This window comes from Thunnus maccoyii, chromosome 9, assembly GCF_910596095.1.
Source record: "Thunnus maccoyii chromosome 9, fThuMac1.1, whole genome shotgun sequence".
Taxonomy (NCBI): domain Eukaryota; kingdom Metazoa; phylum Chordata; class Actinopteri; order Scombriformes; family Scombridae; genus Thunnus; species Thunnus maccoyii.
Genome location: NC_056541.1, coordinates 34,525,501 through 34,539,851, shown reverse-complemented (window position 1 = coordinate 34,539,851; position 14,351 = coordinate 34,525,501). Strand labels below are relative to the sequence as shown.

At 39.3% G+C, this 14,351-nt stretch overlaps 1 protein-coding gene and 1 long non-coding RNA gene across 4 annotated transcripts in view; one reads left to right on the top strand and one right to left on the bottom strand.

Moving 5' to 3' along the window:
- Positions 1-1,284: 1,284 nt before the first annotated feature.
- LOC121904281 lies at positions 1,285-6,178 on the top strand. Its single transcript, XR_006098200.1, has 3 exons — positions 1,285-1,358; positions 1,512-1,581; positions 4,435-6,178. It is a non-coding gene; the product is annotated as an uncharacterized LOC121904281 (long non-coding RNA).
- A 1,340-nt stretch (positions 6,179-7,518) lies between these two features.
- Positions 7,519-14,351, bottom strand: part of zmat4a (zinc finger, matrin-type 4a) — a 128,406-nt gene continuing 121,573 nt past the window's right edge. For all 3 annotated transcript variants that reach the window (XM_042422166.1, XM_042422169.1, XM_042422168.1), the window contains one exon: positions 7,519-9,222. In XM_042422166.1, coding sequence (XP_042278100.1) covers positions 9,195-9,222 — 28 coding nt within the window. In that variant the 3' untranslated portion in view covers positions 7,519-9,194. The remainder of the gene's footprint in view (positions 9,223-14,351) is intronic.

Below are 14,351 nucleotides of genomic sequence, written 5' to 3'. Positions count from 1 at the left end.
AAACTACACAGATCTATTTATCTCCTGGACTCATCTAAGTTGGACCACTTTGTTTTAGAAAACATTTCTTCTGTCACAGTGCAGCGCTGCTCTGATGACACATCGTTGGCAATTTTTAGGTTTCTCTAATACGACTACTGACACTGCTAAATTTGACTTGAAACACTGCAGTGTGTGAAATTTCTCTTTTTACTCCTTGGTGACATTTTTGTGATGCAATCAGGCTGAAACCAGCCATTTACGACAAGTTTGTCCTGTTAAGAGGGTTTATTGAAGCTGATGTTGAACAATTGTATCATCAAACCTCACAGACAAAAACAGATTTAGGAGAAGAGCATGAAAATATTCTTGCATGAGGCCTATTGAGTATCTCACACAGTTGCAGACCCACTTTGTGATTTAGGTTTGTGTTGACATGCATCTCATACTGTATATCTGGAACGGTATTTATTACAATTAATTCATTGATGCATTTCCTGCTGCACTGTCTGTCCCTAGTAGGCATCTGGATGTCTTCAGACAACACACAAAAAACATATTAGACACAAATTATTATTCAAAGCAGAGTATTTTTATATATCGTATCATGTCTGGAGGGGATTTTTCAGAAGGAGTCATCAGCATCACTTCTAAAGGGCAATGTCATTAAGCTGTGAGGGTGCAGGTAATGATGCTGTTAGCGGTTGGTGGTATACTATGAGTAACTGAGATCATATTTATTTTATGCTACTGCTCTTTCTTATCTTTAGTAAGCTGAGGAAGTGATTTACTTTTCTTGACTAAGGTTTTTTGTGTGTATCTATGCATTCATGTGTCCTTGTAAGCATGGTAAATATGTGTCCTCATACATGTATTGTATGTAAGTGCTGTGGCTGCGGTGGGGTGAGCGCCGTTTTCCCTCCCTGAATATCACATGTAAAATTCGCCGCGGTAATGAGAGCGTAGCCAGCACTCGGCTTCAGGGAAGTTTAGGGAGGCTGTGTTTCAGCCTCAGGAAATTATGAGGCAAAAAATATTTTATTAATGCCCCATTAAAAATTGATTCATGTTCATTACTTTCTCTGATAACTTTCATCCACTTTGTATGCAGAGAGAGAATTTCATTTCCTCCAGGAAGAGGCATTAGTGGTTAGACGCAATGAGTGCTAAATATTCTTTATACAGAGATGGATGAATTAAGACCAGAGAATCTGCCAATCATGAAACATGGCCATAAAAGACTCAATAATCATTATGCTCCTATCTCAATTTAGAGCTTAGTGAGGCAGTTGAGAAATTTTTGGCCTTGAATTGTCTTTACGATGTTAGAGAAGCATATAGAGCACCAGCTTCTGATGCATTTGTGCATAGAAATACAAGTAAGTATGCAGAGATATGCTTTACTTTGCATGTTACATTCAATACAGTGCCTGTAGGTATTATAAATGGGTCCAAACCCAACCCAAAATAACCTCAATAATGTTTCAGCACACTACATATTAACCTGACGCACCAGATGGTTTGTTACACAGAACCATCCGAGAAGTCACCCATGAAAACTGCTTGGAAAACGGGCAGGCGCTTTCCAAAAATACTTGGCAGGTGAGTGGATGATGTCACATCTTGCCTGGACTTTGGGTGTTTTTTGGTCTTGTGTTGTGTTCTTTGGGGTCTCCTGGTTTTGCACTTCTGTTTGGTCCTTCGGTTCATGGGGGTTTTCTTGTATGGGTTGGGTGGTGGGTTTTGGGGGACTGCGTCATTGGTTTGTTGGGTTGTGTGCTTGGGTTTGTGTTTGTGGTTGGTTTTGGATGGGTTAGTGTAGATGGCATTGAGTTTGTTTTCTGGGTTTTTGTTCTGTTTCCCTTGTGTGTTCATGTACTCCTCCACACCTGCCCTGCATTTGGACTCGTTAGTCCTGCCCTGCTCTGTTTTCCCCACACCTGCCCTGTGTTAGCCTCGTCAGCCCTGCCCCGCTCCCTGTGTGTCCTCAGCCAATCAGCTCCCTGTATGTTCACTCCCCTCTCTTGAGTTCTCCACCCATCTCCCCACCTGCACCTCATCTCCTTGTTAGTTCAGTTTCTTTTTAAGTTCTGGTTTTCTGTTCAGTCCTTGTTGGATCGTTTTGTGTTGTTGCATCTGCTAGTTCTGTTCTGCTCTGTTTGCCTGTTCATGACCATCCACAATTAAAGTTTTTCATCATATCTGCATTCCGGCCTCTGCGTTTGGGTCCACTCCTGCTTCCCTGAGTCTGACAGGATGAACCACCTGTCTATCACCATCTTACCTTGTGAGGCAGCTGGATTCATGAGATTATGAGACCAGAATCCTCCCTGATTGATCCAAACTGGGCCGCCATCCAGTTCGGACACAAGCGCAGAACATAACCGGATGGATTCTAGTGTGATGTTGTGATCTTGTGAATCCAGCTGCCTCACAAGATAAACTACATATATCTTATAGCATATACAATAGATAGTGTCTGCATGGAATACAGAGAGGCTGCACATTTTCCCTCAGATTGTAAACTCTGCCACTGGCACACAAGTGCTTTAGCAAAGCTTCTTAAATCACTCCCTAATTCCTTCAGTCCTGGAAACCAGTAATTATGCATATTTTCTATGCATAGTAGAGGAACACATAGGGTTTTGTCCCAGATGTAGGCATTCTTTTCTCACTTTTCTTGTTCTCTCGTCAGTGATCATAGATGTGAGGGTATGAGCTGGGAAGAGGAATAAAGATCCCCATACTCACCTTATAGCCCCAGTTCTCGAAATAACCATCCTCCTTTTCTTTCAAAGGCAGGGATAGAGCTGCACCAACCCCCACAAATTTCCCTGGCTCAGATGTTTTCCAGCCTGCGGGCTTCGAGTCCTCTTCATCACTCTTATCACATTCAGGGAGAACATTAGAGATGATCTGATTCCATCTCTGGAAACCACACTTCTCTAGATCAAAAGGATACCTACACATCAGGTGTAATTTGGCCAGTCAGGAGGCTACAACGTGAAATAGGATTAAGGTGTAGCTAAACAACAGAGCTTGGTCCTCAACTATCCAACGAAGCTGAAAAGAAAGTTTCCTGAAATGAATCAGTACAAAAATATCCTGTCCCAGACTAACCCTCGCAGTCTTATGTTGTTTTACAGTTTTTCTTGATCACACTATTAACTACACACCCCGAACCATGACGCCATCTACCAAAACACAGACCCAGTTCCCAAAACTATAAACACTATTCTCCTGTTTTCACTCATGTGCTCATTTAGAAAGCACTGCCATTCAACATCATTAACAACTGGAACCAAATTAACACACAACTCCCAAAAAACCAATCATAACCTCAGGATATCTAGATGAAGATATATAAAGACATGAGGCAGAATAAATGTGATTTATTTTTTATGTTTCATTGGTTTATGTCGGTGAATACATGGAAATGTTTTTTATCAGTTGTATATTTTTACAGTACATTTACTTTTTACTACAGTACATTGAGGAATTAATTTTGAAAATGTATTCATATGTTGTGTCTTTATATTAAACCATTAGCACCATTATTCATTGCAGTATCAGGTTTTTATGGTACCAGTGTGCACTGGCTGTTTTGTAGTGTTTGTGTATTTGATGGCTTCTGTGTGATGTCTGAAGATAATTTGGTTTAGATGTAAGATTACATGGTTTTGAGTGGAGGGTTTGGTTTTGACATTGAAGTTTGAATGTTGTGAAGATGAGTGTGCAGTTTTGCATTTGTGTTTAGAGTTTTGGGAGCATAATTTCAAGAAATGTGTCTCAGCGATCGAGGAAAAACTGTAATGTATGATTGATGGTTCAGCATGAGAAAGTGTCACTGACAAATTGCTGAATAGAGTCAGATCCTCCAGCGTGTTCTGAGACTTTTAAGGACCCCTTAGAGATCAGTACAGATACGCAGTAACACTCCAGCTTCTTTCCCTACACACCCCCTCATGCAGAAACCAATTTGGGACCCTTTCCCATTTATATGCTATTATTCAAATTTTAAAAGAGTGAATTAATTAGACTTGCTTCCTGATGGGCCACTGTTGTCTGCATAGCTTAATTAGAATAATCTATCTTCATGGGTCAGGACTCACAAAGCTCAACCCTGCTGGGACGTTTCACTGGGAAATGTAAGGTAAGACACTGGAGTCAATGGGGAACCGTGCAGAGGACACATAGTTATACAGTATGTTTACCAGTAATACATGACAGTCCTATATGACCTTACATCTGTGTTTGGGTGACTAAATATGGCCATGTATGAAACACTACATTTTTGCTAATAATTCGAAGAAAAAAATGTTATTTTTTCCTGGATTTCTTGGTTCAAGACAAATCTTTCTTTAGGCTATGCACATTGTTACCTCAACAAATATGTCATTATGATTAAAATTATGAATGTTTCTGATGTGATATATGCCTTTTTTCTCATCTCAGTATCCCTACAAATTACGTCCACATTGGACCACACAGTTGACGTCTGATGCCAACGAGCGGCGGCGAGGCAGCGAAGCAGAAGTTCTCTTTCCATCACAGAGTTGTAATTAATGTACTCGTTTATTAACTGTAACCATAATCTACCCTTTCCTTAACCAAGTGTTTAGTTGCTGAACCATAATTTAACCATGGTGTCTTTGCCATAACCACAATCCTTACCTCACATTAATCATACTGTTACCGTGCACTGATGTTACGGAAGTGACAATTTTAAAACTGTTGTCATTGGACGTGATCCGTGGTTTGCAGAAATGTTCAGTGTTCTTGTGTGGCGGTAGGATTATTTTTTCCTATAATTTGGTGTCATGTACTTCTAGCTGTGGTCTAATTAGCATAAACTGCTGTCGATGTTAAAACAAATCATGCAGTTGTAGCTAGCGTTGAGTGTTATGACGGCATAAAATGAAATGTGTCCACTCAGACTTTCTACTGAAACAGCGATCTCTTTAAAATCTCTGGTTGTATTTTGCTGGCAATGTTGTAAATTAATGAGCAGGACTGTTTTGTGTCATTATTGGCTTTAAGGAAGTTTTACAGCAATGATTGATTTTTCTATGAATGGGTTCTTAAATGAATTTAAATGTACTATATACCAATATATATTGAAACTGCAACATAAAATGACATACAAAGCGTTTGAAAATGTTATCAACATCACCCTCATCTTGTATGACATCTTAATGGCATTTCACATATATGTGGAGTTCAGCAACATGACTTGAAATTAATCTTTGAGACAAAATTTCTCCAGAAATCATGGAGCCATCAGCCAATCAACTGTGTATCCAGATACATTTGTTTCTAAATATTATGTTATTAAAACAGAACACTTGTAGCGGACTGTTAGTAAGTTATTAGCTTTCTGTCTTTGCTATTTTTAAGGAAGCGTTTAGCATATTACCAACACTAATTACAGTAATTATTTTAACTTTGCAGCATCACTATACTTATTGTAAACAAGATGAAGAAGCAACATAATAAAAGCAACACAGTACAACAGAGAGTTTGTGTAGTTGCAAGTGTCTTTTATTCTTTTCTCAGACACAATAGAGCACATAACCCAGAGCACAAGGGGACTAGAGGGTGTATGAGACGTGTATGTCCTGTGATGATAGAGAAATGACTGATCCAATGCAATGTTTGGACAGAAATGCTATCACTCAGGCTGAGCAAAGCAATTCAGTAGAGTTTTTTTTTTTTTTATGTCAACTTGCAATAACAAATCATACGTGCACTTCTTATTTGCAATATTAAAAAACACATTTCTATAAATTACTGTTAATGTCGTCGGCGGCGGTGGTGTCTCTCACATCGGCTGGCGGCTCTGACATCAGCCAGCAACAGTTTGTTTTGAGTCCATGATGTTCTGCAATGATTCGTTTCTCTGTCTCTACAGTACAAATCTCCAGCTCTATGTTCAAGTGATATCTACTGTCAATAAATGTAAGAGGACTCTGCAAAATAAAAACGCTTTAACACATCAGTCAAAGCTATATTTTGATTAAACACAGTTCTGCAGTTGACACAGCACTGAAAATGACAGTAGAATCAATCACTTATACTGTAAACTGATAGCAGTTACAAATTAATCTGTTCCACAACAGTAATATATTCATTTATAATTTTCCTCATAGTTCTCATTTATACAACACTGGCTTTAAAGTCAACATCTTTAATTTCTTAACATGACATGTAAGAAAGAAGAATGCTACATAAGCTTCGAATAAGATATATATATATATATATATATATATATATAAAGCTGAATTACCCTTAAAAACACTCCACAATATCAATATTCTTTTGTGAAACCATTACAGTGATGGTTCAGTCCATTGCACCTTATCTACCAACACATTCTACAAGGCTCTATAGTGGAATGGATTCAGTACGTGAATGTTCGACTCTCAACAGCAGTGTTAAATTTCACTAAAGCAACCACTTACACCTCCCTGAGATGAAGACCATACTGAAATGATAGCATCTTAACCAGAGGAAATATTTATATAAGCCTATAACACTGACCACATACAGCAGACTGTATATGTTGCATTTACACAGCAAAAGAAAACAACTCTTATGTTTTATTTATGAAAGAAATCTTGGTTTCTAATATCTGAAATAATGTGTGACCTGCACTTTAGAGTAAAACCCTGGTTTATTTGAATCGGGGTGTTATTTTTGTAATTTTGGGTCTTTAGTGATTAAAAGGGAACTCCACCAATTTCACACAGCAAAATCTTTTTACAGGTGTTGGAGAGTGACTACTGCATATATGGAAAAAAGTTGTATAAAGACTTTTGTGGCTCCAGAGAGAGACGCACAAAGTCTGCTAGACTGAAGCGATGTCACTTTAGTCGGCATCACGTGCTGCTGAAGACTAAAAGTCTGAAAATGACAAAAACAAATGTAGGGGTGTGTAGTTAGAAAGAAGTGAGGTTACCAGACCTCTGCATCTTGCTCCTCATCTCTGCTTGAGGCTAGCAGCTCCATTAGCTACATTAGCTGCTGTTAGCAGTACACACCCAAATCTGTACAGTGTGTAGAGTGAATGAATTGAGCCGTGGTGCATTGTGTGTAATGTAGGCGCCAGGTTTTGATAAGGTAGAAGAATGTGTGGAATAAAACAAGATGTTATCTCTGGTTCTCTTGGATGCATTTTTAACCCTTAAGAAAATCTGTCCATGGTGAGTCCAACAACGTTATGAGAATGTGATGCTAAACTGGTGGAGTACTCTTGTACTGTTTTCATTGTTTTGTACACTCACCAAAATAACTGCTAAGATCTGGGAACACTGCAACCGCTCTGAAACTCAAGTAGTCAGATGATTGGAACAGCTTGAAAACAAGCCAAAAGCTTTCCCAAAATGTCACAAATATTTTTATTATTGCAGTGGAAATCTGTGTGCGTACAACCACGGTAGGTAGGAAGGAAAGAAGGAAGTCAGGCTGTAAACTGCGATGGACGTTTTGGGTTTGGACAGGATCCTGGCCAGGGAGGGGGGGGGGGGGGGGGGATGACTGGTCGGGTGGTCTCAGGACTGATGATGTGGACCTGTTGGCTACAACAGGAGTGACCTGCAGTGCACACTGGGTTGGTTTGCAACCGAGTATGAAATGTCAGGGATGACTAACAGCACTGAGGCCACGGTGCTCTGTGGGAAAATGGCAGATTGCTCCTTTTGGGTCGGGAATCGATGCCACAAGTGAAGGAGTTCCAAGTATCTTTATGAGTGAAGGTAAGATGACTCATGAGATGGAGCAATACATGGATTGGTGTCACGTCAGCATTAATTAGGACGCTGACACAGACTGCAGTGATGATTTACCAGCTGATGGTCATGTACTTTGGAAAATGATCAGAGATGCAGGAGGCTGTAATGAATTAGATTTAGAGAAGGTGAGAAGCTTCGACATCCAAAGGGAACTTGGAGTAGCACTGCTGCTCCTTTGGAGTCAGTTGAAAGGAGTCAGTTGAAGTGGATTGGGTGTCTGATTAGGATTGTCATGTCTAACTGGAAGAAGATCATAGTTCAGACCCACAACAGACTGGAGTGATAAGAGGACATGGTTGGGAATAAAGCCTGTACTGCCACTATGACTTGGACATGTACCAGCAGGGGAGAAGTGATGGATGGATGAATGGAGTTTGGGTAATAATTTTAGCATTAAGCTTAGTTTGCTTAAAACGTGTCTGTTTGCTTTTAGCTTTGTCTCACTTATTTTTATCAGTGTTGCTTTGTTCACAAATGTCAGTAAATTAACCTGGTGAGTATGATGTTATTATTATTTGGGTTCAAGGCTAAAACTACCGAATTTATAACTAACAAGAATTACATTTTAAGCTTTCAAAATGATCTCCTGTTCCTGTGTAGATGCAGACATATCGTATCAATTCTGTTGGTCTCCTTAAAGCACTACACAGAAGTCATTTACCATTCAGTACAGCCAGTAGAAGATAATGCCATTACAACGTATAGTAAGAGTCCAACCAGTGTCATTATTGCCATCAACCCCTTTAGGCCACGAAGGGATTTAACTCAACTGAAAATATGCACTAAAAGCATTACAGTTAAGTTACACTGTGTGTACCATATATGAGGGCAAAAGAGCATAATAATTCAAAATTAAAGCCCAAAAATGCTGAATGATGTATATCCTTTCTTTTAATTTCAAACAAATATGCTGTTTCATTCAAGTAAAAGCAAACAAAAACTATATATAGTTTAAAAAAACCTTCATTTTCTCAAGTCAAAGTTTCACTTACAGTACTCTTAGCATCTCTTGTGGACAGTAAAGTATAATTTAGTCCATGCATTTTTAGAAAGGCTGCTGTGTATCAGATCCACTTCAGCGCTCTTGACTGTCAGTGGATAAAAGACCGCAGTACACAGCTGCTGTGGAATGTCAAAGGTCAATGATTTAAGAGTGGCCAGCAATGCAGAGAAACTGTTTAAACTGTACCGTATACCGACAGGTGAGAGTAGATGCAGTGCTACAGTGTGACAAAAAAAAATCTCTTTATTTTCCTCCTTGTCAGGGCGGCCGGAAACTGACAGAGCGAAAGACAGAAGAGAGAGAGAGAAATCGAAACGATGTGGAGGGGAGCGTAAGCAGGGCAGAGGCAGAAAAAGCAGGGCAAGCTGACCACAGCTTGTCTGACATCAATCCAATAGTTGTTTTTTGTCTTCGTCCCACGCTCACTGGACGCATATCTGATTCTTCAGACTGTAGGAGGGAAACAGAGAGAGAGAGGGTCAGACTGATCAGTGATACACGACAGGTCTCATATTCAGACAGTAGAGTTAAAGGCTCATTATTTATGTAAAAGTCTACAATTTATCAGCCTTATTTGCAAATGATCCATAAACTTTCCATACTTGCCCAAAAATCATAGCTGATAGTGCTGATTGTGAACCATTCATTCACTGTAAAGTATAATTACTGTTTATTGTATCTAACTTCAGTCTTATTTTTGTAGTTTTTAATATATATAATATATTGTACTCATCAAGTTACTTGAACATGCTGAACTTGAGAAGTCAGATGATGAAACAGGTTAATCAAACTTATTTGGTAGATAAAGTAAAGCTGAGCAGTAAACTTATCACCCAAACTATCTGTTGTAAACACTAGCTGTACTGTACTTGTTACCAATATTGAACGTGCACTCACTTTCACTTTTACCTCCAAATAAAGTAGTTTAGATAATCTTGTTAAACTGTTGGCTTGTTTACAACCTGTCTGATCATCTGACTGCTGTTGTATTGATATGACAGCGTATCACTTTGTTGTTGTTTATCGTAACCAAACTACTAAAATAAGAGCCTGTAATAAACCAGAATTATCCTTTAAGCAATTTTTCTGCCACATTTTCCCCAAAATAGTTTTTAATATGATGCTAGTTGTCTGAGGTGTACTCAGACTCTCAACACATGGTTTAGGTAATCTTACATACAGACATTTGAAACACATCACAAACTGTGATTCATTGTTCAACCAAAGCTGAAGTTAACAACGCGCCCATGTGACAGCGTAGGCTGTGATTGACTGCAACACACAAGGAAAAAAGAGACATGGTTTTATTTTCCTGCAGCAAGCAGAAGTGCAAGTCAAGTGAAATGCTGAGCTTCACATTTTAGCCACAGATGTCTGCACATAAGGTGTGGTGTGTCCCTACAGGAACACCAGAGGGGCACTTAGGGAACATTTAGGCTGACCTTTTAAAAGTATAGACCTGCTGCAGGTGAGTAGCAGCACAAATCAGCAACTGTATCGCTCCATTTCACAAAGAACATTAAATAACCAAACCCCAAAGGAATTTTTTCCTCAATTAGTTTCAAGACTCAGTTATGACTAAAGAAACTGAAGGGGCTATAGTTGATTGGTTAGAAATTATCCATAAGTCTCAAAAGAAAATACCTGGAGATGTGGGACTAGAATTGTACATCTCAGCAATATGTTGATGGCATAATTAGAAGGTAGAGATATAGAGTAGAGCAGCTGGTTTTATCCACTGCTGACAAGATTCAAAAATCCCTTTTTCCTGTGAACCTTTATGAGGGTCACAAGGGTCGTTCAACAAAGCCCCCTCAGTTATCTTCTGACAGCCGTCAGAAGGTTGCTGTCTAATCCCCGTTGTGGAGTGATTGAGTAGATGAGTGGAAGCCTTCATGTATCAGTCCTGCAGCCTGGACCAACACAGAGCCTCATCTTATCAGTTTATCATCACACAGTTTCTGTCCTCATGTCTCTCTGGCCAGCAGAAAACATTTACTCAGTCGCTCAAACCACTGAAGACTGTCGAGACAAACCAGCAGCTCTCTGTCTCACAGGCAGTATAAACAGCACCACCGGAGCGCAGATGGGAAACCTGCAGTGTGCCCCCCATGGGATACACAGTGACGGTGTAACCAGGGGCGGAAACACGGCAGATTGACAGTTAGCATTGTTATTTTACTGCCTGTAATCACTGCTGTTTCCTCTGTCTGTGCAGTGGGAATTACATGTTGTCTTCAGGTAAGCAGAGTAATCACAGGAACATCCTGCTGAGTTTGTCTCATGAACAGCGACAACACAACAAACTGTTGCACTCGTTTCAATGCAGAGCTTAATGTGGTTCATATACGAGTACAACGACATCCTGTACAGTCAGACGTCCGCCTGTACACAGAAAATTATTTGTCTTTTGTACTGAACCTTCCTGAACATTAGATCTCCTGAACATAACTTTTAAGGAACTACAAAAATGTAGGACAAAAACACACAAATCATTAATGTGGCTCCAGTTTCACTAAGCTTGCGCTACGACAGCAGAAACACGACTTTCAACACAGATTCACTGACTTTATTCTACACAACGTCCTTCTAATGCAGATATAGTCAAAGGAAATAAAGTCAGTAAAACCTGATAGAAACTTTGCAACTCTTCAACTTTTCACCTTTATGTTTTTTTTTTTTTAAAATGCTGTTTTTCTTGGCAGCTCAGAGTTTAGTAAGTAGAGCGAGCGTCAGAGAAGTGACGGTGGATGTGAGCGCAGCAGCAGGAAACAGTTCGCAGCAACATGTCAGTCTGGCAGTAAATGTTCAGGCTGCAGTCTGTCAGTCAATAAATGCTGAAGCTTCTCATCTGTTGTTTCCCCGACTGCTGCAGGAGTGAAGGAGGTTAACCCTGAAGATAGCAACAATGGGTTAGCCTAACCTGACCGTGCTCACTTAAGGTGGATTGACCTTTAAGGTGGACCAGCTATTCTCATTTTAGTGTCAATCTCAGCTGTTACTGATGTCCTCTATATATCCATCCTCTCTCTTCTAGACACTTTAAATGACTGTGAGTTTACAGGCAAATACCTCAATGTGTGAGATATGAGTATAAACCTAATTTTTCAAGCACACAATAATATAAGATAGAAGAAGGAAGAATATCTACAAAAAACAGAAAACCACCTCAAGACCTCAGAGAAAAGGCACTGAGTGTGAAAAAACACCAGTAATGGATTCCTTCCATTTTATATTCTGCTTTAACTTGAGGTGCTCTGATCCACTGGTGTCATTCATATGTATGAATATACACTCAATCTAATGCTTTACATTGCTGTAAAACCTGCTTTAATTACAGTACATTCAGGATTAGTGGAATATTCTCTCAGCAAAAATGATCTCATTCAAAGAGTGTATTTTCCCCTTCAAGGCATTTTACATCACTTCTTCTTAAATTAAGCCATATTTAATTTGATATGATGCAGCTGGCAAACCCCAGTTAAAACATAGTAAGCTTCAATGTTAAGGTCTCAGGAGGAGTTCAATTTGTCTAATTTAGCACCTCATTACACCAGTGAGCAAACTCACAGCCTACAGCTGGATTACGAGCCACCTCGGAGACCTATGCATACATCTCTCTCCTCTTGTTTGTGCGGCTAACAGCTAACTGCAGCCTGCGAAGCAGCAGGACAGAGGTTTGATTCCTACAGCAGTCGCTGCACATCTCTGCTGGCCTGAAAATAACAAATACACTAATGATTCTGTCCCTGGTTTGCAGATTCATTCTACATCGTTCAATAGTTCAGTTCTATTCACCACGTCCAGTTATCTGCCTCCCAGTGCATCTTAGTAGCTTCAAATGTGGATGTGTTGCACATTTTCTCTCTCAAGATAACCAGAACTATTAAACATGTTGTTGTGAAGAGTTTAATTAAAGATTCATGATGGATTATTTAGGTTCACTGTTACAAAAAGCATTTATTATAATTGTGAAGGTGTTAAATATGATATTATAGCTCATTACAAAACAATAATTCACCTAATCATTGAAACAAGTGAGTTTTTCCATTATAACCAATAAATAAACACTCAAAATAACTATTACTCAGCATTTACTCCAGTCAACTCATGTCACTAACCTTTCTGATTCATGAAACATCTTCAACACAATAAAAACCGTCAATTATAACCGTATTAATTATAACATCATATTGTGGTTTGGAGAAAGCCAGTTATGATGTCTGGTTTCATCCCACATCCAGTTATTACAGAGTGGGAACCTGTTATTATAGAAACCTTCTGATGTCAACAACATGCTGACAAACAGTGTTTAATAACACAAATGTAATTAATGAAGCTGCTGCTGCTCAGTGAAACGAGGGAATCTACTGTAAACTGATGTATTGATGGTAACATCAACGCTGCGTTACAGTAAATCATTTGTGTAAAAGAATAAGTGAGTCAGAGTAGGAAGACAGTCCTGCAGGCAGACACAGATGTTTCACATGGAGCAGCGAGACAAGCAGCTGTGTGCTGCTGTTTAATGGAGGTGCAGCAGTTAACCAGATGTACATTCACCAAACCAACCACTTAGTCTTCATCCAACTATTTCTGCTTATAAAAGTATCATTATTTAATCATAAAGCATAAATCTCACTTCTGAGTGTGTTTTGAGGTGGGAGTTATTATTTTACTGGAGCTTCTTTATGCTTCTTTATCTTTTCATATCTTGGGAAATAAGTCTTTTCACTTTAACACGTTATCTCTTCAATGTTTGTTTTTGTGTCTGTTAATACATTAATAAAATAATATCATATCATATCAGTGGCCTGTTTTTGAGTGTGTCTTTGTGGTTTTTCATTTTTCTGTGAAGGATGAGGACGAACTGGTTGGTTTGGTAAATGTACGTCTGGTTAAGTCGCCCATCTTTGTCTTTTCTATGTGAGTAATGTGAGACTGAGTCCATGCAGTGAATGAGACGTTCCTCCATGGGGCTGAGGGCAGATTATGACCTATACATGTAAAAGCCTTCACTGTGAAATGAGTCACTCTTTTCTTTATTAGCAGTTCACTACCTGAATATATATCTACTGTACAGGAGAACATTTTATACTGTGTTGCATTTGAGTGCTCTGACACTTCTGGATAACAGAAGAAGTATTTATTCAATAAATGCCTCTCCAGCGCTGCATGATGTCTCACAGATTACTGATGAACATGTTCAATAGATGAGTCACTCAGAGCGTCGACAACAACATCTTGTTGTGAGTGAGAAGTGTTGAAATCAGAAAACAGATTTTTGTCTAAGTATCTAAAATCCTTGCTGCTGTTTGCCTTCCTCTCCATCAAAGTGTCATTGCTCAAATGTGCATCCTCCTCAAACTGACAGCAGGACAGGCTGTTAAAGAAGCTTGGGGATGATACATGGCCTCAAGCCCAGCCTTCAAATCCTGCTAGCACTGCGCCGCCCTGCACACACACACACACACACACACACACACACAAGCAAACTCACAGACTTAAAGTCAAGAGTAAGAATTTTCAAAGCTACTGTATATCAAGGCTTCCAGCTTTCCTTTCGAGGCGAGGAAGGGTCT